Genomic DNA, 25,574 nt, shown 5'->3' with positions numbered 1-25,574 from the left:
AGGTCAAAATGACTGAAGAGCTTTTGCCGTGGGGAGGAAAGGAGGAGAAGTACACAAATGAGATCTATTTTTAACTCACTATAACGTTTCTGAATTTGAAAGAATCTAAACAAGATTACAGACTGGCCTCCCAGTCTATGCCAGGACTTTAGTTGTAATAACTCTTGGAAATAACAGAATGTTTTGCCTGCTTCAAAGCGTCTTTGAAATCATGAACTAATCTACATAGCAGATCTGGCCTTTCAGAGTTCAGTAAATGCATGTGCCAGGAAAACTGGTCCACGCGAACAGCCAGAGGACAGAAGCCAGACAGTCAGACCCGAGACAGAGCAGTAAACCGGCTAGAGGGGCCGCCCGGGTCGCCTTCCTGCTGCCTCCACTTAGCACTGTCTGTTGTTCTGCGTGGCTCCTGGATTTTCCCCCTCTTTATTATTATTTTTTTTTTATAAATAATCTATTACAGATCAGCTTCTTAAAAGCGTGTGGGGGCTCCTCAGTTGCACATAATCCCAAGGTTGTTCAATAGTCCTTCACGATGGCTACTTTGCCTAAAAATTTCCAGACTAGACGTGGTCTCCAAAACCTTCTCCACTTGAGCACCCTCTTCCTTCCTTCACAAGCTTGGACTTCGCCCTGAGGAGAGGCTAAAGTAACAAGGTTGAGCTTTCAGGCCCTGGTCCGTGAGGCCGGCTCGACAGGCCCTGGGCGCTTCCCCAGTCAGGCGGCCGCGGCCGCCTCTGACGTTGGCCGGGGGCACGGTGAAGGCTCCAACCTGTCTGCTCTCTGCTCTCCGCCTCACTCTTGTCCGGCGATGTCCCACGATGTCCCCATAGCAAAAGGATCCTGTGACCAAATACGTTTGGGAAACACTGGATAAAACAACAAATTAAATTGCTTCCGAGGGCACGGTGCCTATACTATGCTGATGGACTGTGCAAGTGTCAGGCCAATACGGAGCCTCCCTTGTGGGAGATGAGTGGCTTGCGCTTTCCATTACTGGCTCATGAACCGTGACACATCACATTTTTAAATTACCCTTTTACACTCTGCAGAGTGTTCACTGCAGCCCTTTCACTGATCAGAAGTGTCATTGTCCTGAGGAGGATTTTGCCTAGGAAAAACGGGTGTGGAGCCGTCCTAGGCTGCTGTGTTTCTCTGCCTTCATATCCCTGGGGTTAGGACTCATGAAGAAATGCTCTGGCCCCTTGAGACTGATCTCAAAGAGGGGATTCCAAGTAATGCATTTCAGAAAAAGGGAGAATTTGTGTTTTCCCAGCAGATATCAGAATCCATTCCTCAGCCCCCAGCTGCCAGGCGTCTGCTCTCAGTTGCCAGGGGGTGTCATCTGTCTGCAGGGGGTGAGGAGAGTCTCAGTGGACTGGCCACAAAGCCCTCCCCACGCCACCACCCCAACAGAGAGCCGTTTTGTTCTGTTTCTACCTGGGCTTCCATGCTGACTCTTCCCACCACACCATAGAACTTGAAAAGTAACATTACCTCTGGCTCATGTGTTCAGGACTTGAACAAAATAAATGGGATAAATGTAGAGAAGAACAGTCAGTAGGGCTTTGAGGAATAACTGTGATTTCCCAAGGAGCTATGTCTTTGAGATGGAGGGAAACCATCAGGAGAGAGTATCTTCCACTCTGTTTTAAGGCCCATGGAGAGAAGAGGATGCAAGATGCGTGTCTAAGAGTCTCTGCTTCAAACCAAAGCTCTGTGAGAGGGAAGTCAAGGCCACTGGAGTTTGCCCTTACTAAAGTCGGAACTCTATCTGCATCCTACTGCAACTTGTTACCATCTCCTTCCCGCATTGCTTTCACGTGCTTTCCTCTCTAAAGGCTGTCCAGAGAAGTCTTCCGTCCCCATCTGTTCTGGTTATCTCTTGCTGCATAAGAAGCCATCCCAAAACACTGACTTAACACACTGTTGATCATTGATTTTGTTCATGAATCTGTACTCTGGGCAGAGCTCAACAGAGAGCAATTCACCATCAAGATGGCACCCGTACATGTCAGCAGGTTGATGCTGCCCATCAGCTGGTAGCTCAGCCTGGCCCATGAGCTGAGGGACGCAGTTCTCTCCATCGCCCTGAGCTTCCTCACAGCATGGCAGCTGTGTTCAAGGGCAAGCGTCCTAAGAGAGAGCCAGATGGAAACCTCAGAAGTCATGTAGCATCCCCTCCACAGTGCTCTGTTTGTCAAGGCAGACACCCATACCCACCTGGGTTGGAGGAGAAGGAACTTACTCTCTTCTTTTTGGAAAGGGAGCAGAAATTATTGTCGTGGCCACTGTTGGAAAACACAATCTGCACTCAGCCTGAATATGCACTTGGCTGTCCAGCCTGGCGGGGCAGCATGTGACAAGTTCTAAGAGTTTTCCTTCCAGTCTAGAGGACAGAAAATCCTCCCGTGCTCTTGACCCAGATTCAAAATAAGTGCTCCCAGAAAAGCTCTGATAATGAAAGATCTGCCCTTTTGCCATAATTTTTTAAATAATATAATCTCAAACACAAACAAACAAACAAAACCAAAATCTTCCTGCGTGATAAGACACTACAGGACTTTCCTCTCCCGGGTTCACTGTGTCAGGCCCTGGAAGGTAAAGCAGGCAAGCTGGGGAGAAGAGCCAGTGTGCCCACAAGACCATTCTTCGAATGGTTCTGAGACAGTGTTTCAAGTCCACTACGTGCACTCCTCAAGCAGAAGATAGACTTGTGGTTAGCCACATAAAGCTGTGGGCTTCAAAAGGCAATGCCTTGGAGGGGGGGCTATCAAACTGGGGAGAAACAGCTTTGGCAGAACCTGACATTCTTCAAACAACCAAGCATTTCTCCAAGATGCTTGTGCATGGAGCACCTTGATCTCCTTACAGGAAAGCTTGATAGTGATCTAATAAATAAATCAAAACATACCTTACCCCCCTCTCTTCAACGTTAATTTAATTTAAAACTAGCGTGTCTAATAGGCAGCACTTTTAAAATGCATTTCTGGAATTTGTGGTTTAGATTTTGGTCTCCTGAAAATAATATACTTTATATCTACTCCATGTGTTTGGCCCCCAACTTGTTTTGACTAAAGGACATGATTTGTCAAGATGTTTTCTCTGCTGGAATTGGCATAAGGAGGGTGGGTTTTATCTAATGAAATTGCGTGAGGCCCTTTTACCTCCTTTTATGTATTTTTTTTAAGATTTTATTTATTTATTTAACACAGAGAGAGAGAGATCACAAGTAGGCAAGCAGGCAGGGAGAGGGAGGAACAGGCTCCCCGCTGAGCATGGAGCCCAATGCGGGGCTCGATCCCAGGACCCTGGGATCATGACCCAAGCCGAAGGCAGACTCTTAACCAACTGAGCCACCCAGGCGCCCCTTATGTATGTTTTTTTTATCTTTATGTTTTTTTTTAAAGATTTTATTTATTTATTTGAGAGAGAGAGAATGAGAGATAGAGAGCACGAGAGGGAAGAGAGTCAGAGGGAGAAGCAGACTCCCTGCTGAGCAGGGAGCCCAATGCGGGACTCGATCCCAGGACTCCAGGATCATGACCTGAGCCGAAGGCAGTCGCTTAACCAACTGAGCCACCCAGGCGCCCTATGTATGTTTTTTAAGAAGGTTTTTATTGCTGTTGTTCCATTTCCTATGTGGCCATGCTTAATTGGAAAAAATTAAAAGATTTGTGAAGAAGACTCAGCGAAGACCCAGTGCTTGCCTCTGGGCCCTTCTCTGAATTCATATGAGAGCTCCCTCGCCTTGGGTCCACAGGGGAGATGGAATAGCTGCTCAACAGGCCCTGCAAAGCTGGTCATGAGAGGAGATTGGAACTGAAACTCTTTCAAAGTGACAATGAGGATGCCAACAAAGTGCACGACTTAATCATTTCTTGTGAATCATTTATGGTGAAGACCGAGGAGGATCTCAGGGAACTCAGGGCAGCAGTGTGGTGGGCCTCAGGAAGGATGGGGACTGAGAACTAGAAAAGCCATCAGGAAACCAGACAGTTCTCTGGGACTCGCTCTGGCCTGCAGAAGATGCAAAGCCCACCAGCCAGCACAGGGCAGGTGCCCAGGAAGTATTCACTGAATGAACAGCTGGGTCGTGATGCCACAGCCCTTGGTTCTTCTTAAGAGCTCAGCTTTGACTGAGCCTCATCTGTCTTCAGTCAAGTCTTGATTCCCAGGGAAGGATCTGGAATTGGCCCAACTGAGGTCAGCAGCGCTTTCCCGAACCAATCAGCTATGGCTGAGGGTCAGGATCACATTGCAACTGCATAGCTGCCGGGATCCTACCCCACAACCATAGGCATAAAGGAGACCATTCAGGTGTGGGTTGGATGCACCTATAGCGAAGGGGTGAAGGCTGCCATGGGGATGAAGGGCAAATATGATGAGCCTCAGGTGAGATTTGCTGTCAGAGCCTTGGACCGTAAGAGATGGACATGCCTGTGGATCATCTCGTCTGTCTCGTCATTGTTTACATAAGCAAACAAGATGGAGAGATGAACTGTTGGTGTAGGTCCGTTATACTTAGTGGCATTTCTGACAAGAAGAAAACAGGTCAGCATTTGGTGTTTCTTGATTAACTCACCACACGTCCTGGAATTCCTGTTTGCAACACTATTTATCACCATTGTTTCTATTTTCGTCTTCTTAACTGTGCTTCATCCTATGAGGTAAGGCTTGATTTGTGTCTAACACTAGCTAAATATGATCCATCAGTTCTAGTGAGATGGATTCTCACGGTTGGAATCATTAAACAAAAACAAAAACTTGGTTTGGGCAGTCTACGAACTTTGTCTGCCTGTGAGCAACTAATAAGAGCGTCTTCTGTGTGCTCGCCACTGTTGTGGACAGGGAAGACATAGAGACAAACTAGACGCCCCACCTGCCCTGGCCCAGCTCACTTTGTGTGGCCTGCAGCTTGCTAGGTGATGGACAGGAAAACGGAGGACTGCGGGGAGGAGAGAGAAGTGGTGTGCCTGACGGGATGCAAGGGCACAGAGAAGGAGGAGCCAGGCCGGAAGCCAGAGAGAGCTTTCCAGAAGAGTGGAGTGCCGTCAGCGCCGCGGGAGTGAGGAACAGAGTGACCCATGCCATGGTCCCCAGTGGCTGGAGCTGAGGGCAGATGTGCGGAGGGGAAGAATATGAGGACAGAGGGATAAGCAAAAGCCAGGTCAGGACGGGCGAGAGTGTGAGGTTTGACCAAAACACTGAGGCACCATTGAATGGTTGTTAGGAATCTAGAACCAGTTTATATGTTACAAAGGTGTCCCCAGCAGCGGCGAGTGTGGGGGAAATGTGGCCAGACCCGCATCGGGCTGCAGAGGGATGGTGGGCAGATGAGGCGATCTGGAGCTCAAGTAGGGCGGGGGTGGGGGGGAGGGCGTGAGGGCAGGGGCGCAGTGCTGGCGGGTTCCACAGGACGGGATGTTGCTCGGATGTGGAAGATGAGAAGACACCACCTGGGGTAATTGGCCTAGAGTTGGGTGACTGCATGAATGGTGTTAACATTCTCTCTGACTGAGAAACAGGAATGGAGAGCAAGAGGACTTGTGTTTGAGAGTTAGCTTTGCAGCTCCGCAGAGCCTGGGCCAACGGGAGCAATCTGGGGCCACGGCTGCAGGTGAGCCATGGACCATGGGCAGGAGCTGGGTCACCCAGGAAGGGTGTCTAGGAGAAGAGCAGGGGCCAGAAGCCCGAGCAGTCGGGGACACAGCCTGTCATGGAGCAGGTCAGGCAAGCCGAGCCCTCTAAGGAGAGTCCAGGGATGCAGGAGAGAAACTGGAGGGGGTGGGGGAAATTTCCAGAAAGAGGAAGCCATCCACCACAGCAGCTGTAGCAGGGAGGTCAAGCTAAACAACAGAGTGGCACTGCCCAAGTGGAGACCTTCCACAACGTGATTCAGTGAGGAAATTCCTCCAGGAACCTGCTAATTGACCGATGCTGCTAAGGAATGAGAAGCTCAGCCTTAAGAGATGAAAGCTAGCAAGAATACTTTTGGTTTGAAGAATCTGTTTATAAATGGGGAGGTGTGGAAAGCTCTGCAGAGATAGACTTGGATTTCAGTCTCCACCTTCCAGCTCACTGACTGGGAGACTGGGGACAAGTTACTCAGCCCTCCAAGCTTCCCTGTCTCTAGCTATAAAACAGAGCTTCTACCCACTTCACAGATTCTCCGTGTCACGTCGTGTCCTGCTCGCCCCACCCCCTGCTTTCTTTTCCTCCAGAGCACTTCCCACCTTCCATCCTTATATACATGTTTGCTTACATACTTTGTCATCCTCCCTGACTGAAAGAGAAACTCTACACCAGCAGGGAGTCTGGTCTGATCTGTTCACTGCTGCATTCTTGACATCCCTGAAGCCTAGAGCCGCATCAGGCCCTGTAGTAGTTGCTCACTAAATATTTGTTGAACGGATGAGTAACTGAGTAGAAAGCACCGTGCTCGACATGCAGGGATGGGTGGCAGTGGCAGTGCTCTTACTAATTTCTATGGGGAGAAAAGCCATTGCCAAACCATCTTCAGAGTCGGCACTGCTGTTCTCAGGGCCGAGTGCCCTTTGAGACCAAAGTTCCTGTCGCACTCTCTCCCTTCTCCGAGGCTCTGCCGTTGTTGGAGAATGGGGGCCTGACCCTTGCCTGGGCTGGGGACAGTGGAGTCACACATTCAGAGAAACCGAGCGGAGGAGAATCGGCAGCAGGATTCCCAGGACTCCTGGAGGGTGCCAGAGAAACCAGAAGCAGAGGAAACCCCGCTCATTGAAACCAATCCGGACATCAAAGAGCCCTCGGGGCCCACAGCTGCCGAGGAGATTCCCACAGCCTATGGCTCAAAGGCTCCAGTAGATGGATGGTGGAGAGAAACTGTCTTCTCTAACCGGAACCCATGTCTGAAATCACAGCCAGCAAAGGCTCGGAAAGTGAAAGAGCAGTGAGTCTGACTCGCTTTATTAATCTGGGCATTTGCGATGGCAGTCAGGATGCTTACATCTTTCATCCTCCACGTGCCTCACACCAGGAACTCACAGACACCCGGGATGCAGCAGTGTGGGGCTGATTATAAGGAATGTGTTATTCTGATGGAAAAGACTTTCAAAGACTCCGCCTCCCAATAACCTGCCCAATGGACATGTTCTAGAAGGAAAGTCTGGTATCAAAATGTAAATCTAAACAGAAACCAAAATAGCAAACAGCAACGTGCATTAATGGGACCCTTTTATGTATACCAAACCCAACATTCCCTCAACTCCTTGGCCCCAGGGTATTGTTCTTTGTTGTTACTGTTCGTCTCCTTTTCATCTTTCGATACATCCTTCCAAGATTCTCGCAGCAGCGTACTTCAGAGCCCAGACTCTCTTAATGGAAAGCATATGTCTTTGGGAACATACTGTCCCACTTGAAGTTCTGGAGCCAGTTGTATTTCTGTTCCAGGATCAAGTGAGAAACAGTTATTTGCAGGGCTGGAAGGAACTTCAGGTTAGCTCCTCAGCCAGGAAAAATCACACTTGAAGCAAAGAGTTTCTAAAAGATCTCTAAGAAAAGAAGAGCATCTCCAGTTAGCCTGTGGGTCTTCTTCATTCATCTGTCCATTTATTTTATTCATGCAACATTTGTGGAAAGTTTACCATGAGCAAGGTCTGTGCTCAAAGCCCAAAATGCCAAAATCCCAAGATAAATATGATCCATCCTTCCCCTCCAGTAGCTCGCATTCTAGGAGAGGAGACAAGCAGCAGTCCAATTTGACAAGGCCACGGCAGAGGTGTGGTCAGATTCGGGTCACGGGGCAGGAGTCGAGAGACAGGGAGAGACAATTTTTCAGAGGAGAGGAGACTCTTTAAAGAGAATAAGAGGGAAGGAGGTAAAGAAGAGAAAGAGAGGGTCCTTAACTATTGAATAACTGTAGAGCCAGGGCACGGACAGAAGCCAAAGCACACCGGTGTGGTCCCAACCAATGTCTGTGGGCCACCGATCTTTCCTACTAGCGTGGAGAATCTCCAGGACTTAGAGAGAAGTGGAAAAAGCAAAGTACGATGTTGAGTATCAGAAGTCAAGGTGGGAGTTACCCTTGGTGAGGTTGTGACAAGAGTGGGGTGCGAGAGGGTCGCCAGGGCACCAGCTCTCTGTGTTTTGATGGCTTTGTTTACTTTGTGGAAGTAAATCAAACCGAACACTGTGATAAATGCAATTTTCAGTGCAAATGTTCAATCAAGCGTCATATGTTTACCCAAATGTTCAAAAAAACCCAAATACCACGCAGTCAGGCATGGCTCAAATTCTTGTGAAGGGCTCCAGCAAACAGTGTGCGTGGAAGATGAAAATAGAGACATGAAGCAAAGCCACACTGAAAGAGCCCTGTATGCTGAAAGAAGGAGTTCGCACTTCATCCTCAAAGACTCGTGGAGAGAGCAAGCACTGATGGAGCTGAGGGGCGTGTCAGAGCGTGGCCTCTTGTGCCACAATTGAGTTACTGGGTATAAGCTTAAAACTCTCCACCTGCAAAATGCAGCCATGATTGTATTTGCCCCCAAAAGCTATTTTGAGGATTGAATAAGATAATGCACAGAAATGTTTAGTAGAGTGCTCACTAGAGTCAACAATAAATGTTTGCATTTTGGAAAGCTTCCTCAGGCAGGAATGAGGACAGATGGGGGACAGCCAGACTGGCATGGGGAGACAAACCAGAAGCCTGTGGCAGTAATCTAAGGAAGACAGAATGAGAGCCTGACCGGAATAGGGACAGTGGAAGTCATGGAGAGATCCACAAATGTGAGGGGGTACAATTAAGAGGCTTGAGCCGGGAAATGGAAGAGAGCAAAGTCCAAGGTGACTGTCAGGTGTCTGGCTCAGGGGCATGTGAAGATGGTGAAGCTGTTAGAAAGTCAACATGAGGAATAGACTTGGCAAGATCATGCATCAGAGCCTGTTGAGTTTAGAGGTCCTGGGAGACACCCAGGTGGACAAGTCCACAGGAACTCAGTGGAGGTGTTCAAGCTAAGGACATAGATTTGGGAAGGATGTAAAAGCTTGTTGAGGGTGAATGAGTAGGTGAGACCCTTCGGGAGTGATGTATTGAGTGAGAAGAACCAGGGGCCAAAGATGGAGCCCGAAGTAACATGGACATATAAAGGGGCAGACCAAGAAAAGGAACCTGTGAAGAAATTTGAGAAGAAACGATCAGAAAAGGTAGAAGGAACAACCAACAGAGAGTGCTATTAGAGTAGCCAAGCAGGGTGTCATCAACTGTGACAGATGCCACAGAAATGACCCGTTAAGCGAAGACAAAGTAGTGTTCATCGACTCCTGCATATGATGGCCATGGGGACTTCAGGGGAATAGTGAGACACAAGCAGGGTTGTCCTATGTATGTATTACGTGGCTTGGAAGAAAGCAGCCAACAGCTGCAATCCAGGGGAAGGAGAGCTACAGGGCAGGAAGCTGGGGTGGGGGTGGGGGGATGAGGAGTCAGTCTCTTCCTGAAGATCAGAGGCTCCAGTATTCAACACCACCTGTTTTGGAAAAGGTTAGACCTCTCTTTCTCTCTCCCATTCTCCCTTCCCTCCCTCCTCTTTCCTTCTCCCCCTCTCTCCCTTCCTTCCTTTTTTTCCATCCTGCGTTTCTTCTCCAGAAGCCAAAGAGTAACTTATATAACTGGAAACACTGAATGTGTTGCCTCTTTAAGTGTTTTTAAAATAAGATGTTGACCTGGGGGCTGTCTGCGCGGGAAGATGGTTTCGGAGTTAGTGTGAATGAGTGAGTACATTCCCCGCGTTTGTGGACCCTCCCTTCGCAGACTCAAAGCCTGTTTCTCCGGCCTTGGGCTGAGGCGGCCGTGTTGGGAGCCGGCAGCATGTTTCCTGCAGTGATGCGATGCTGCTCCGCCCGGGCCACCGCCCCCCCCCCCCCCCCCGCCTCCAGCCCCCCTCTTCCACCCAGCGGGTAACCATTTGCCTCTAGAACTTGGGTCACACCACTTTTCCCACCCACTCCTCCCCAAACCTGCTCTGGCTTCCAGGTAGGGCTCAAAACATACTGTCTTCAGAAACTCCCTCTTGTGCCCATCCATTAGTCACTGTGTGGGGGTCATTTTGCATTTCCTGAGGGGTCCTGCGAGTTATTCTCATTCTGGTATATAAGACTTTGCCTTATTGGTGAAATCATAAGGATCAGGGTAATTCTCCACGACATCTAGTGGGCCATTCCATGTAGAGTAGGTGCCCAGCTAAGGTTGGCTCGCAGAAGGTAAGGGTGTGAAGTCTGCACTAGATGATAAGCTCCCAGGGCATGTGCCAGGCTCATGCATCTTTTTACCCCTTCAGCGCCAGCTCCCTAGGGCTCTGACCATCTATCCATTCCACAGAAATTTACTGAGCACCTGCCAGGTACCAGAAACGGCACTAGGTAAGCTGAGAATTCAGCAGTGAACCAGATCCCCGGTTCTAGAAGAGGAGACAGCCAATAAGGAAACAAACAAAGGAATAAATCCAATAACCACAGGCTGTGGCAAGCTCTTTGAAGGAAGTTAACAGAGCTCTGTAATGAAAAAGGGGCACGTTTATGCTCAGACCTGAAGGCTGCTAAGGAGGGAATAAATAAGTTGCCCCTCAGCCTTCTCTTCCTATTTAATAGCCCCACAACCCTTAACTTTTCCTTCAATAAAATATTCAAAGGGGCACAATAAGGTGACATGGTATGGGTTTTCCTGGTCAGTGGGTTTACAACCCACTCACGCATCCGATCCTTAATGAATCACTGTCTCTCTAAGGGTTGTGTATGTCACCTGCACTAGGGGGGCGGCAGCCCTGGGGTCCGCATGGAGGGACAAGGGAGAAGGTGCCCGGCTGCGCAGCATTCTGTCCCAACACCAGCTGCTTGAGCCCATGGCGGTTTGTTTTGCAGGTGAGCCGGCCTCATCCCAGCGACCACCCTCTCCTGATCCTCTTCGTGGTGGGCGGGGTCACGGTCTCAGAAGCCAAGATGATCAAAGACCTTGTGCCGTCCCTGCAGCCAGGAGCCCAGGTACTGAGGCCTCTGTGAACAGCGAAGGAGGGTCCTGAGGCACCAGTGGGAGGGTGGCCAGGGGTCCTTCATCCGGCTTCCCAGCGCCTCCCCCGTCTCCATCCCGCCTTCCTTCTCCCACCCACTCCTGCCCTGTCACATTCCCCCTCCACCTGCTCCTGGGTCAGCGGTCCTGCTGGGGACACAGGGAGGAGAGCTGTCCCTTACAGTCCTCGCCTGCCTCTGGGCTTCAGGGGCTAAGTTGCTATTGTCCCTAGTCCCCCTGAAGGGCATATATTCTCTTATGTCCAGTCAGCTCTTAGCTACTCACAAGCTGTTACTCAAGGCGCATCATCAAGACGATGGCAGATGTAGCATCTGTCTCCTCTGTCGCCTCCTGCCAGTGCCCCTTCATCCCCTCGGAAGCGGCCCCATGGTCAAGAACACACACCTCTCGATTGTATAGGTTTGTCCTTGAGTCTTACCTCTGTCATTTACTAGCCAGCTGATCTGGGAAAGCAAAGCCTTCCATTTTCTCCCAGAAGCAACAGGGCTGTGAGTCTTGGATCAGGTAAGGGAAGAGCATGTACTTCTAGCACCGTGCCTGCCCCATAGCTCTCAATAAATGGTGGCCACCCTTAGTATCAGCCGTTTCTGGGCGGTCAGCACCCTGCTCGGCGGTGGGGGGGTTGGGGGGGCGCGGGTTTAGCTACTGACATGAGGAAGCCGGAGCCCAAGGGGAGGGACTTCGGGAGAAGGAGAGCCCCTGCCTCTGGAAGTTCCAATCTGTCTGAGGGCGCAGAGCCGGCAACTCAATAAGACTTTAAGTCCTTGCCTGAGTGGGCTCCCCAAAACAGGCCACGTGGCAGGGACATGAGAGCAGGTGGTTTACATGGGAGACGATCCCAAGAAGCAGAAGAAGCACAGGAATCTGAGAAGGCAGACAGTCGAGAGAGAAAAGCCAGAAAAGAGTGCTTTGTTGTAGGCAGCCCAGGCTCTGTCCTCTAGGGGCCCGAGGAGCCCAGACGACATGCCCCCAGATTGTCCTGCTGGGAGACAGGGAGTCTGACACATCTTCCCACTGGCTCTCACCCCCCACCCCCATTTGAGACCTGCCTCTGAGGGCTTATCTTCAGCTTTAGCCCAGGGGGCCTCTGTCTCCTCTTAGGCTAAGTTCTGCCTGTCATCAACCTTCCACGTCTCTGCTGGAATCCAAACTCCGCACTTGGCTGTGCGACCCTGAACTGCCCGCCCACTGCCTCCTGTTCACTGCCCCGTCTCCTCAAGCAGACATGGATTCCATTAGGACAAAGGCTGGGGCTCCCCAGGCCTGAGCACATGGCAGGAGTTCTGGAAGCCTGGTCTGCTGGCTTGATTGGCTACAGAGCAGCTCGATTGCCCCGTGAGGCAGAGAAGGTCTGGGTCCCGTGGTCTCCAGACACCCAGCCGAGGAACGGACCTGAGTATGTAGGCAGCTGCGGAAAGTTCTTGAATGGGGAATGACCAGTCATTGGCTGTGACCATTTCTGCGTTTACTACCACCTGTCATGGTCCTAGCTGGTGAAATTTCTGACCAAGTGGTCAATTCTGCCTCATCTAACACCCTTTCAGCAGTGTCAAGGATCTGTTTAGCAAGCAGTTGCCTTTTTGAGCAAGACTTTTTTTTAATCAGAAAGCACACTTCTCACTGTCCTTAATGAGGTGAACCAAATTCTTAGCTCTCCAGAACAGTGCTGCATTGTACCACCCCGACAGACATGTTAACCCCCACTCTAGAAGGATACAATGCAGCCGTTTTCAAAGCTGTGGGACCCAAGTTTGACAACACAGACCTGGGATCTGCAGCGGCTTTGCGACAACCCGACCCTGTGCCCGGTCATCTGCAGAGGGAGCTGCTCAGAGAATCTGGGGCTTAAGAAGCAGCCGTGATTGCTATGTGTCCATGGTGCAAGAAGTTCCCCCCGAAGAGCTAACAGGCCCCAGAAAGCCCCCAAAGGCAGCAGGGAAGAACAGCGGAGGAGTTATTGATCATGGTGACCTTGATCTCCAAGCTTCTGAAAGGAGGTGGGTTACCCGGATGTTTGCTCGGGTGGTACCTGCGGCGGCAGATCTTCCTTTCTCAGACCCCAACAGACTCACTCTGCCTTGGGTCCACAGCTACCTGTGCCCAAATCTGGGACGGGAGCAGCTACCTGCTTTTACACGTGCAGCGGAAGTCCGGCCTTGCTGCTCTAGCTGTCCACGAAATGGCATGCGTACGGTGCCATTCCCGACTCAGACTTTGACATCTGTTGGAAAACACAGGTGAACTAATTGAAAGGCATAGGTTCTACTGAGTCTATGTGCCCAACAAACCCTCAACCAGCAAGCTAACTCGGACGTGACCGTCCATGTGAACAGCGGTAATATGCCTTATCTAACCCTAGTATTGTGTTTTCACTAGCCAGCCTACACGTGAACACCTCAGGCGATGAGGACTCGCCCCCTCCCCCTGCAGCCTTCCCGGGCCTTGGAGGGCCTTACTGTTATATCTCTCTCCCCTAGACGAATCCGAATCGGCCTCCTTCTAGCCTTGCTCATTAGTGCTGGTTCCAGCTCCTGGGCCCCACAGAATTTACAGGCAAATCAGGCCCCTCCCTCTCCCACGAGTTCTCCCCTGGGTCTGCTCTTCTCCAACCCAAGGCTTTCCAGTCCCATGATGTGTATCTGAGAGTGATGGGTGTGGTGGCTGTCCTCAGCCCCACTCTGTCTCTCCCTCTCGAACTCAGCTGGAACGGAGAGCCATAGCTCGGTGTGGACAATGCTGAGATCATGAGATCAGTGCAGGGCAGTTGGATCCCCTGCCTCCTCATCCTCACCACAGCCGCCAAGGCCCAGCGCACCGTCTGAGGGATGGATTCTTTCCACTCGGTTTTCACTGCTCTAGAAGTGTCGACATCAACTGAGTCTACAGTCTTTTCTCTCCAAGTTCCTCAGTCCTGCCAACAAGGGAGGTGCGGTTGGTTAAGCGGTTGATTCTTGGTTTCTGCTCAGGTCCTAATCTCAGGGTTGTGAGATCAAGCCCCGTGTCAGGCTCTGTGCTGAGCTTGGAGTCTGCTTAAGACTCTCTCCCTCTGTCCCTCCCCCACCTCTAAAAATAAATTGGAAAAAAAAAAAAAAGACCCACCCAGCCCTACAAATAGGGTCGGGATTGCTGGGTGACATGATTGTTCATCGAATGTTGAATACTGAACACTAGAAACTTTACTTATATTATATTGTAGCACAAGATAAAAGTAGCTCTTCTGGAGAATTCACCAACCTGTTGATTCATTCCTGAGATTATGCGCAACTAAAACCAGCCTGACTTTTGTATCAGTTCCTATTAACCCACATCTTCTCTATATCTACATGGGTGCTTTGGGGACCCAAACACAGGAGCCCACCATTGCATCTACTGAATTGGATTCATTGATTATTCAGTGAACATTTGTTGAATATCTGCTTTGTGCCAAGCACTGTCCTTCTGCTAAGGATAGAGTAGTGAGCGAGCCAGACTTGTGCCTGCTTTCGTGGAACTTACATTCTAATAGTGAAGGACTGATGTCAAGCTCAAAAACTCCAACCAGAGATAAGGGTGCCAGGAACACAGACGGTGCTATGGTGGGAATGAGTGGAGGGGGGCATTCCTTCAGACGGCACAGCTTCCCCATGGAGGAAAAGAATTTGAAAAGCATTCAGGGACCAGCTCTTCAAAGGAAACTCATAGAACCCACTTACGGCCCATCCAGGAAAGAATTCTCTTCCACAGAAAGCGACAAGGTAGCAGGAAACATGGAATCTAGAAACCATATGTCTGCACCTGCTAGTCTTGTAGGACTGTTGTCATACTCTAAAACGGGTGTGTTTCCTCCACTCTGCCCGTGGTTGTTGGCCAAGGGGCCCATGAGAAAAAGTGGGCAGCTGGAGAAGGCCCTCTGTCCCAACTACAAAAAAAGGGATCAAAGAAGCAGCTCCCCCAACCCCACCCCAAGCAGCCCAACCATGAGGCAGGAAGCTTCGTAGGCTTCCCTTCACTCTGGAGTGCTTGTGCCCAGCACCCACCCCTGTCTCACTTGCTGCCTGTTGTGGGGCCCCATGCCCAGATGGCTCTGCAGGCTGAACTCTGTGGCTGGATGGGGGCCAAGAGGCCCACAGAAGCCTGAGATTGTGGGAGGAAAATAACAGGGAGGGACCCTCCCAGAGGACACAGGGAAAAGCCAGCTCAGGAAACAGAGAAAGACCATGTGGGCAAGTTGGCCCTGCCGTCCACTGCTTTTCATAGGCAGATGCATGTTCCCACCCACATTTTCTAGCACTTCTATGTTTCTGGAGCTGAATATTTAGTGAGAATGTAAGAGAAAAAACAAAGTAGACCAAGAAATATGCTCATACACACACAGTTTGGCATAACTTTAGGGGTTCAGGATACCTAAATCCTGGCTCCAGGTTATTCTAAAATTGATTGAAAGGCCCAAGAGAGGAGTCCAGTGACTTCCTTTTTTTCCTCTGTTCAGTCTAGATTTATTTTATTCTTTTTTTTTTAGATGTATTTGTTTATTTGAGACAGAAAGAGACAAGTGAGCAGGGGAGGGGCAGAGGGAGAGGCAGGGAATCTCAAGCAGACTCCACACTGAACGTGGAGCCCAACACGGGGCTCGATCTCACGACCCTGAGATCATGACCTGAGCAGAAATTGAGAGTCGGACGTTTAACCCACTGAGCCACCCAGGTGCCCCTAGATTTATTTTATTCTGAAGTTTCTTACTCTGAGGAAAACATCAATGAGGTCTTAAATTTATCTTTTTTGCCTGAGTTAGCTTAGAGCCTTATAATCTGAACTAGAAACTCTAGAGACAGTACAGATCAAGGTACTGGACGGCAGCCCACACGTTCATAGTACTCTTGTTCACACTGTCCTTCACTCCTGTGAATGAACAATTCTGAAGTCATTCGCAGTGTGAGGTTTGGTTCTTCTTTCCCCTCGAATGACTTCTTATTAAATAACCCCCAGAAGGGACAAAGATGAGGAAGTGACCTGAAATGTCCCACTTACGGTTCTTTGGGAGACCCTGGTAGCACCGTCCACCCACCTCAGAGGCAATGTGAAAGCAAGGCAGACAGTTCACAGTGAGTTTCCCAGAAGGCCTGGCCGTGTCCCTGTAATTAATCCACTATCCTAACTGGCCTAACGATACAAACCTTCTACATTTAACACACATGTATGAGTATGTGTGTGTATGCCCATGCAAGCGAGGGTAGGCAGTGCCTCGGATATGATATAAGCTCACAAACTGGGTCATCAAGTGGAGGAATATGCATGTTGGTGCCTGTGAATAGTTACTTTTACTGGGAAGAATCTTGCAAGTTTAAAAGAAAAAAGGAGAAAAACCATTTTTATCCCCTGCTGCTTTCAATTCAAAATGTTAGAAATCAGATGGATCCGAAATCTAAATCCTGGACTGCCCTGCTTCCTCTGTGTTTGGCAGAAATGGAACAGCAAGATGCTGGAACCTGCAAATTATAGTGGTGGCCTGCAGAAGCCGGACACGGGAAGAAAGCAAGAGGGCTGGGCCGCTGTCCGAGCCTGACCCACTCCTGCAGGAGCCCGGGCCAGCTGACAAGAGAGGCTCTGGGGAGCCCTGGGGAGCCCTGGGGAGCTGCGGTGTCCTCCACCCCTGGCTCACAGATGGAAGTCTTCATCAGTGCCCTCGGCTGCCTGGACAAAAACCAGTTCTCTAGAAGGAATTCTCTTGTGCTGAATTTGCCTACCACCACACATTTGATGACTGTTTATAAAATCTTCATTTTATATCTAACAGGCCAGTCTCAGGCTCTTTTAAGCATTTTCTTTCTCATTTTTGACCATTTTTTTGTCCCCCCAGTTGGCTAATTTTTTAGACTGTTTAGAACTATTTTAGTCAAATAATGCAGAAATGCCTTAGTTGAATGGGCTAAAAACCTCTAAAAATGCTCAGATGAGTCTGAAGATCAAAAGATGCCTAAGATGTGAAAATGCTCGAGGCCCTTCATCTAACAGCGTAAATGAAGTGTTAGCCCGGCTTGTGATTCCCAGTAGGATATGTAGACAAATAGTTGAACTGATTTGAAATAATTTTCCCAGAGCTATTTGAGCTATCTGTTATTAGAGCCTCTCGGGGTAAAAAACTTCCTGCTGACCATTGCTAAACTCACTGCCTCCTTCCTTGTCTGACCATTTCTGTTCACTCATTTTGTCATTCACTGACTGCCTATATCAAGGACCCGCTATATTTTGGGCACTGTGCTAAGAAACAGCAGAAAGACTCAGGAAAGGCAACAAGGAATTTAGTGTGGTACCAACAGCCATGGGAACACACTTCAGCTTTGGGAGGGGTAGTCTTGGAAGGCTTCCTGGAGGTGGTGATGCCTGAGCAAATTGTTGAAGGACTGAGAGGTCTTCAGGTAAAGAGGAGGGGGACTCATGTTCTGGGTAAAGAAGCATCCCCAAAGTTCCACCCGTGAGACTGCAAATAGCCATGTTAGGTGGAGATCATTATTCCCACTTTATGGATGAGGAAAGTGAGGCCCAGCTAGGGTCCAACTCCTAAGTCTGTGCTCTTACCCACTGCCCCATCTGGCAGGAGTCCTTGGTCTGAGCTTTCTCGCCTCTTCAGAGCCCCTAGCTCCCTCCACACTGCCCTGGTTTCTCCATCTGCTTCTTTTCAGCCCTCCACATGCATGTCCCAGGCACCCTCTGGTTCAGCCCTCATGCTAAATACCTGCCTGTTCAGAGATGAGGGGCCCGGTCTTTGGGTCCTGTTCAGTGGAGGTCATGGAACCCACTGTCTCTGTCAGCCATGGCTGGAAGCCCAGCACACCGTCTGAGGGATGGATTCTTTTGGCTCGGTTTTCACTGCTGTAGAAGTGTCGACATCAACTGAGTCTACAGTCTTTTCTCTCCAAGTTCCACAGTCCTGCCAACAAGACTTACATATCCTGGGAGGCTCCCACTAGCCGTTATGCTTGCCCTCACCCCAGCCAGAGAGGAATCTGCCATTTTGACTCAGGAAGGAGCACAGGGGCCGGCAGTGGTGGTGAACACTGGCAAGTCACCAGGGCAGGAGAGGGGTCTCTACTGCCTCCCGAGAGTCAACTACTAGAGAGTATGCAAAGGACTTTTGTTTCTATGCACACGTTTTAAAAAATATCTGAATATGGGTTTCTTACCTTATGGTCTATGATTCCTAGTTGAACACAAACCTCATCTGAAACTACATTCAGAACCTTGTGTGTATTGAACAGACACATATTTTTCTAGGGAGTTCTTAGCTTTTATAACATTCAAAAGGAGACTTGTGACCCAGTCACAAAACCACAATAAAATGGCGCTCAGAATGGCCGAGTACCTCCTGTGCTCTAGGCACGTGACTTGATGCAACCCTTGCCACAGCGCCTCCAGCTCAGGGCTGTTGTTTGCCTTCTGGGACACGCAGAGTGAGGCTCCAAGGGAAGTGGCTTTCCCTGGGGCACGCAGCCAGCCTGCAGTGGAGCTGGGCTCTACAGGGCTCCCACAAGTGTGCGGGCCCAGGCACCGCTGTTCTTAGCCAACCTCTAGGCTTGGCGTGGGAGACCCTATGCAGACCCATGTGTTCATATGTTGTCTACACCGTGTGTGCAAATAATAAGGGCATGCTAATATTCACTTGCTGCCCTCCAGCTCTCCTCCCCTGGCATTCAAGGACAACTGCGAGCACAGACTGCAGTATTTCTTTTTCTGCCAAAAATATAACTTGGCTGACATTAGCCATATATTGTTTAAGATCATTCTCTTTTGAGAAAAAGTAAAAAAGCTCCTTGCAAGGGCTCATTTTTGCTTGAAACAGAAAACTTTTTAATAACCCTCCCTTCTTTAACAAGAAGAAGGAGGAGAAGAAGATGAAGAAGAAGGAGAAGAAGAAGGAGAAAATTATAAAATGCTTTCTTCTCTCCTTCCTTCTTCGACTTGGGCCCCGTCTGCCTTTCCTTCACATTGGAGTGGGGACTCTCGTTTCTGACCAGTGAGCTGGGAGTTGGTTACATCATTGGCTTGGGAACACCTGGAACAGTGTGTCGGGGGAGACAAGGAAGTGTGCAGTGTCAGCGTGCACATGCCCGGGCTGTATGGCCCGGTAGAGCCCGGTCCTGCTGCTCACCTTGCGGTCGCCTCTGCTCAGGCGCTGGGCTGTGGAATTCCAGTCCTAGGACCTCCTTCTCCATTCCCAGAGTCAGCTCCTCCCCTGGCCGCCTGTGAAAAACCTCACCAGCCCTTAGCCCTTACCTAGCACATCACAGACCCAGCCCAGGCCCAAGGAATAAGTTGTTTCAGTGCTATAAAGAGAAATCTACCCCAGAGGCAAGGTCCAGACCGAAGGAAGCAGGAAGGGTCCACCAGAGTGACAGGCCAGAGAGGCCTAAAGGTCCCCGGGGACTCGGGGAGTAAAGCAGCCTTGCCCAGACCCCTTGACATGACCGAAGTGACCAGATAGGCCCTTGGATGCTGGAGTCAGCCTGCCTGGGTTGGAATCCTCATTCAACGATTCTCTGTGTGTTCCTGGGCAAGTTATTTAAACTTTCTGTAGTTTATTTTTTTTTAAAGATTTTATTTATTTACTTGAGAGAGAGAATGAGATAGAGACAGAGAGCACGAGAGGGGGGAGGGTCATAGAGAGACGCGGACTCCCCGCCGAGCAGGGAGCCCAACGCGGGGCTCAATCCCGGGACTCCAGGACCATGACCTGAGCCAAAAGCAGTCGCCCAACCGACTGAGCCACCCGGGCGCCCTGTAGTTTATTCTCCTTATCTACAAAATAGGAATAATAAATGTACCCATTTTATAAGGTTTTGATGAAGATTACCCGGATTTTAAGTGAGAACATGCTCAGTGCCTGGCACATCATAAGAACCAATAAACGTTAGCCAATACCATCCTTATCCCATCATTGTTACAGGTTGACTTATGCCCCCTCCCAAAAGATGCTAAAGTCTGAATCCCTAGCACCTGTGAATGTGACCTTACTGGAGATAGGTCTTTGCAGATGATCAAATTAAGATGAGGTATTTAGGGTGAACTCTAATCTGATATGACTGTGTCCTTATAAAAAGGGGAAATTTGGACAGAGAGACAGACATGCATTGATGGAAGACAGTGTGAAGACACAAGGAAACTGAGAGGAAAGCATGGAACTGATTTTCCCTCACAACCGTGCCAACACCTTGATCTGGGACTTGTGGCATTCAGAACCATGAGACAATAAGTTTCTGTTATTTAAACCCCCAGCTCTGGGTCCTAGGAAATTAACACAGTCATCACCATCACCCACAATGCCATCCACTCCTTGGGTGTGCCTTCTTATGCTCCCCGAAGGAGCAAAGGCTCCCTGGAGAAGAGAGAAACCTTCTCTCTATTGAGGTCAAATTACTGGACCCCAAAGCTACAGTACGATCGGATTCAGTTCAGCAGCCAGGTGGTGGCTGGGCTCGGCCATTCTCGGTGCCAACTGGTTAACGCTTCAGGAAACAGAGCGCCGCTATCCCACGGGCCACCCTTCCCCGCCTGTGCACCCCTCCTTCCACCCAGGACCCTAGCATCCGGTGGCGTCCAAGCTGCCACGTTCTGCCTTTTCTCCACAGTGCCCCACTCCGTGACTTCCCCCAGAGAAACACACTGCGTTTTATTTCTCGTCCTCCCATAACCTGGGGTTGGCTTTCCTAATTGTCTGCGGTGTGTTTGTCCCCTCCTGCTGGCAGGTCATCGTGCTGTCCACGCGACTCCTGAAGCCACTTAACATTCCTGAGCTGTTATTTGCCACTGACCGGCTGCATCCAGACCTTGGCTTCTGAGTGGCTGCTAAGAGGAGACCTGCCCGACGTGGAAACACCCATCCTGTTGCCTGCCACCATTCAAGATATGCCTCCAAACCCAGTGTCCTCTTGCTAATTGTGGGGAGGACAGAATTCTGCCCCAAAGGTCTTGAGCAAAGTGCGAAGAGCAAACCATGTAGCAAAGTGCTTTGCTTGGACTGCCAGCGAGTCTTAAAAAAAAAAAAAATTCATTTTTCTAAAGGTGTCTTTCAGCTGGCTTCATTCGACATAATTCCCATTTCTCTGCTTGTGATCTTCCTGATTCCAACTGCAAGCTCCTGAATTCTACATAAACACCTGTTGGCAAGTGTTGGTAGCTTACAAGCTATTTGATCTGCAGTTGCTCAAGAAATTAGACATGCTTTAGTATTATGAGTGTGAAGAAAGTTTGATTTTCCTTAAGATTATGTAACTGGGGAGGGTACATTGCAAATTGGATCTGAGCGCTTGCTGAAAAGGCAAGGAACGGAGGGGTTAGCAGCTAGAGCCGTGCTAGTAGCCCACCGGCCACATAACTTGGCCTGTCATTACAAAGGGCGGCATTGTCCCCGCGAGCCCACCGGGCGGGGTCCCCAGTCTACTTGCAACAGTAGTGGGACAGAGGTTGATTGGAGGGCTGGCTCTGCCCATAAAAGCTTTCCTCCCCTCCCAAAGGAAGGCCCCCATAAAGGTTTCTGGTCCAGGGAGCCTAGATGGGAACCCCAGCCCCTGGGACTTTTATGAATTAGTGTTTCTATTGAAATAGAAAGCTCTCTTTTCAGTTTGTCTCACTTTTCCTTCTGGTCATGGCAGAAAAACCTAGACCCAACTAGGGAAATTATTTAAGAACTCTGGCAAAAATGAACTGCTTGGAACCCACACATTTGTAGGTGTATGGTTCATGGAAATTTCTAGCATCTCTAAAAGATGTGTGTAATGAAGAGAGAAAGCTGAAAAACAGTTCTAGAGTGGATTAAACAGGTGGGCGAAGTAAAATGTAAATCAAAACACTCGTGTCTCGGATTTTAGTTCCCTGTAAAATGTTATTTTATGAAAAAACCGTGAAGTTGGAAATCATTCTGAGATGCAAAGCAAGTTTTATAGACACCAGTGTTCTTTTTTTTTGGTCCAAGTATGTTGTCTACCTACTACCAGTGGTGCTGATACTAGAGAGCCCACATGCTTCTTTCATTCCCCTTATCTAGAATTTCGAATCTGAGTAAGGGAGAAAAATGGCGATAGCCCGAAAGAAATGCTAATTAAAGCAGAGATCACTCTTTTTTAAAATTAGAAAAAATAATAATAATAACATGTTACGTGTGTCAATGTGCATTCATTCATTTCCACATACTGAGTGGCATGTTCCGGGCACTCTGTGAGGTTCTGGTCACCCTGGTGAGGGAGCCAGATGCGCCCCTGACTCTGGGGCTCTCGCAGACTGAGCAGCTGGGGCTTCTCCCGGTGCTCTGGCTCCGTGTGAGTACCTGCTCAAGGTAAAGTCCTACGCCATACGTCTGTATGCAAAGGAAACTCTCTGGAAATTTAAAAACCAAACTGCTAATAAGTAGTGACCTCTGGGAAGGAGTGTAGGTGGGAGGGCTCAGAAAAAGGGGAGTCTCGCTCTTGATAGACTTCTGTGTTGTTTGAATGTTCTCCACAGCAAACCTGTGCTTGTGTATTACTTTTGTGGCTTTCTGTATTTTGCAAGTTAATTTTGTCTTTTCAAAGCTCCTAATCTGGAATTACACAAGAAGGAAGTCCCTGATTGTAAATGGGTCATCTAGCAGTTACTGGGCCCCCAAAGGCAGTGTGGTAGGAGGAAATGTCTGTGAGGCGGGAGGAAATGTCACACGTTAGGCTTATAACCGTCTTCCATCTCCATGGTCGCCGGCAGGAGGCACTGAGCTAGGCAGGCAATCAGGTAGCGGAAGGCTTTGGACAAAAGAGAAGGTTCACGGTGACTGGAGTTTGTTTTGAATAAGAAGGTAGGAGACACAGGACAGAGCACTACTCCTTGAATTAAAAGCAGGAGCATAATGGAAACTTGGTATAAATCCTACAAAGGGCCTTCATCAGATAAGGAAAAAGAAGGGACTCGGGAAGTGGCATGTTGAACCCTTGACGCAGCCTCCTAAACCCTCTCTGGTGTTGCCTCCTTCTTGTCCTCACTGCCCAGGAGAGGATGAGGGAGAAACGGATCATGCTCTTGACCTCCTTCGAAGGTGTGAACAGTGCTCCAAACCGCAGCGTGGGTCTCGTCAAGCCTCAGTGCCTCCATGTGGAAAATACAGCAACGCCCGCAAGGTACCTACCTCGTGAGAGAGGTGGCCATAGAGGGCCGCCATCCCTAACAGTGCTAGCGTGTGACGCCAAGGGCCGGGGGTTTTGACTAGCCAGGACGCCGAGCAAGTCACCTCGCAAAACGATCAAGTCTCAACAGGAGAATAATGTCAAATGAAGAGAACATTAGAGGCATTTCCAGGGTCCGCAGAGAAGGAGTAACACCTCGGTCCCGCAGACTTCCCGGATGGTGCAGCCCAGAGGCCCGCAGCGGTGCCCAGAGCCCCAGCCAGTGGCTGCAGGTTCCAAGCCCCGCTCCTCCGCCCTGCAGCTCACTTCTGGTCGCAGTTGACTACAAAATTGGACAATCATAGGGCCTGCCTCAGCGGGCCGCTGAGAGAATGAAAATGATAAATCCGCGGAAAGCCCTTAGAACACGGCACAAGGCAAGCTAGCCAAGGGTATATCAGAATCACCGTGATCGACAGTAACTGTCTGACGAGGGCTCACACGGGGCCTTAGGTCTCTATGAGAAATTTCTCCACCACTAAGGCTAACTGCAAAGCCGTCTGCGTGGTTCTGCAGTGGGCCTCCTGAGACTGACGCCCATTTCCACCACATGCCAGTGGACCAATTCTGGAGGGATTCCGGCTGCGTGGAGGTGGCTTGAAAGGCTGAGCTGAGTGGGAGTGCTGGTTCCATCGCTTGGGCCTGGCTCTGAGTGTTTACCACCTGAACTCTGGCTGTCCGGAGCCAAAACACGCACACACAAATGCAAACCCTCTGCCAAGGGCCTCGCAGGCCACTCTTTATAAACACAATTGATAGAGGTGTAAATACTGGGCAGCAATTGACTTCTGCCTTTGTAAACCCTCCTTCTGGAGTCCACTTCCCGGCAAACATAGCGGGCACAGCGAAGTGTTTGGAGGTGCTCAGGAGCTGCGTCAGCCGAGGGTTGTCCCCAGAGGGCCAGGGCGATGGAAATGGCTCTGTTTACACCAGGGCGCCGACCGTTAACAGTGTTATCCCAACAACAAAGAATTCCATCAGGCTCCCCTCAAGACCACTATTATTTATTTTACCCTGGTCACCAGAAACCGAATCTCAACAACAAATAATCCAATATTATGAATGTTGTCCGCCATCCCTGCTTAAGAAACACTAAGAAACTCCATCTCTCTTTTAAGGGGATTTTAAAAGACAAAACCAGATGATGGAGGGCATTGGAGAAGGGAGGTGGGGTGGCTGGGATCTCACCACAATCAGTAATAACACTAATCTCGTTCTCTCCACACCAAATTAGTAAAGTAATGAGGACAGTGAGAACTTTCTGGAAACTTCTCTCTTTAGACCCTAAAGGGAGTACAGAAAACATGAGTTTTCCTGGTGTGTTTATTGTCATAAATAAAGCCCTATAATTCCTTCTGGCCCATCCCCTGAGGGCCCTGTGTTGACTTACAGGCAGAGACTCTGCAGGGTAGCCCCCATACCCCACCCCCACCCCTGCAGAGGCAGGACCTGGAGTTACCCCACTGCTCATCTGTGAGGGATTTGCCCACAAGCTTATTCGCAAAACACATTTGTTCTCTCCCTCTTGGCGTGTAAAGCGAATGTCGACATCTACTGTGTCTCTGGAACCAGGGGCGCACTGTGCACACACCCAGCTTCCAAGCGGGCTGGGGCTGGCAGGAGCCTCGGTGGGAAGGTGCCCCCACCCCTGCTCACCGCGCCTCGGCCAGGCAGGCTGCAGAGTGCTCCGAATGGTTTTGATTTGCAGCAGAGAGGAAACTCGAAAGCCAGACACCGAGACAGACACGGATCCGGTCGTCAGGCCGACGGGCTGTGGGCGGTGCTGGCCCCCCCGCCCCTGCCTGCGTCTTTATTACCGAGCTGGGGCTGGAGGCCTGTGAGCAAGGTTGATGGCAACAGCAGATGCACCGACCAGGCGGCCTGTGGCCAGGGAGGAGCCAAGGGGGGGTGGGGGTTTGGAGGAAGGGGGCCAGGGCGCAGGGGCCAGGCCCGGGAGGACCAGCGTCTGCAAGACAAGAGAAGAGCACCCAGGGGCGCTTTGCTTGGAGGAGGGGAGCTGGGAAGCTGCGGCTGGCTGCCCGGGGACCATGCTGTGGCTTCAGACAGGCCTGGGCTTGGGGGGAGGAGGGGAGTCCTGAATCTGCCTCTTAGGAGGTGGATCAGCTCCCTAATTCTTTGGAGCCTCCCTCTCCCTGTCCGTAGAAAGAACTAAAAATGGACTGCAGGGTTGGTGTGGAGAACATAATTATTTCAAATACCCTGTACGGTCCGACACAGGTTTCAACAAATGGAAACAGGTGATGTGATCTGAGCCTCAGTTTTCTCATCTTTAAAATCGGAGTGGTAGTATTACCTTCCTCATAGGATTCTTCAAAAGATTAAAGGAGATCATT

The 25,574-nt window shown here is 49.9% G+C and overlaps 1 protein-coding gene across 2 annotated transcripts in view; it reads left to right on the top strand.

The window, feature by feature from the left end:
* Nucleotides 1–25,113, top strand: part of SCFD2 (sec1 family domain containing 2) — a 457,042-nt gene extending 431,929 nt beyond the window's left edge. The window contains exons 8-9 of one of the 2 annotated variants that reach the window (XM_027599718.1): nt 10,894–11,013; nt 20,779–25,113. In XM_027599718.1, coding sequence (XP_027455519.1) covers nt 10,894–11,013; nt 20,779–20,871 — 213 coding nt within the window. In that variant the 3' untranslated portion in view covers nt 20,872–25,113. The remainder of the gene's footprint in view (nt 1–10,893; nt 11,014–20,778) is intronic. The other variant, XM_027599719.1, reaches the window with a different exon arrangement.
* The last annotated feature ends 461 nt before the right edge of the window (nt 25,114–25,574 follow it).

Source organism: Zalophus californianus, chromosome 2 (genome assembly GCF_009762305.2).
Source record: "Zalophus californianus isolate mZalCal1 chromosome 2, mZalCal1.pri.v2, whole genome shotgun sequence".
Taxonomy (NCBI): Eukaryota; Metazoa; Chordata; class Mammalia; order Carnivora; family Otariidae; genus Zalophus; species Zalophus californianus.
Note: the sequence above shows the minus strand (reverse complement) of the source record. Positions and strands in the feature narration are given on the sequence as shown.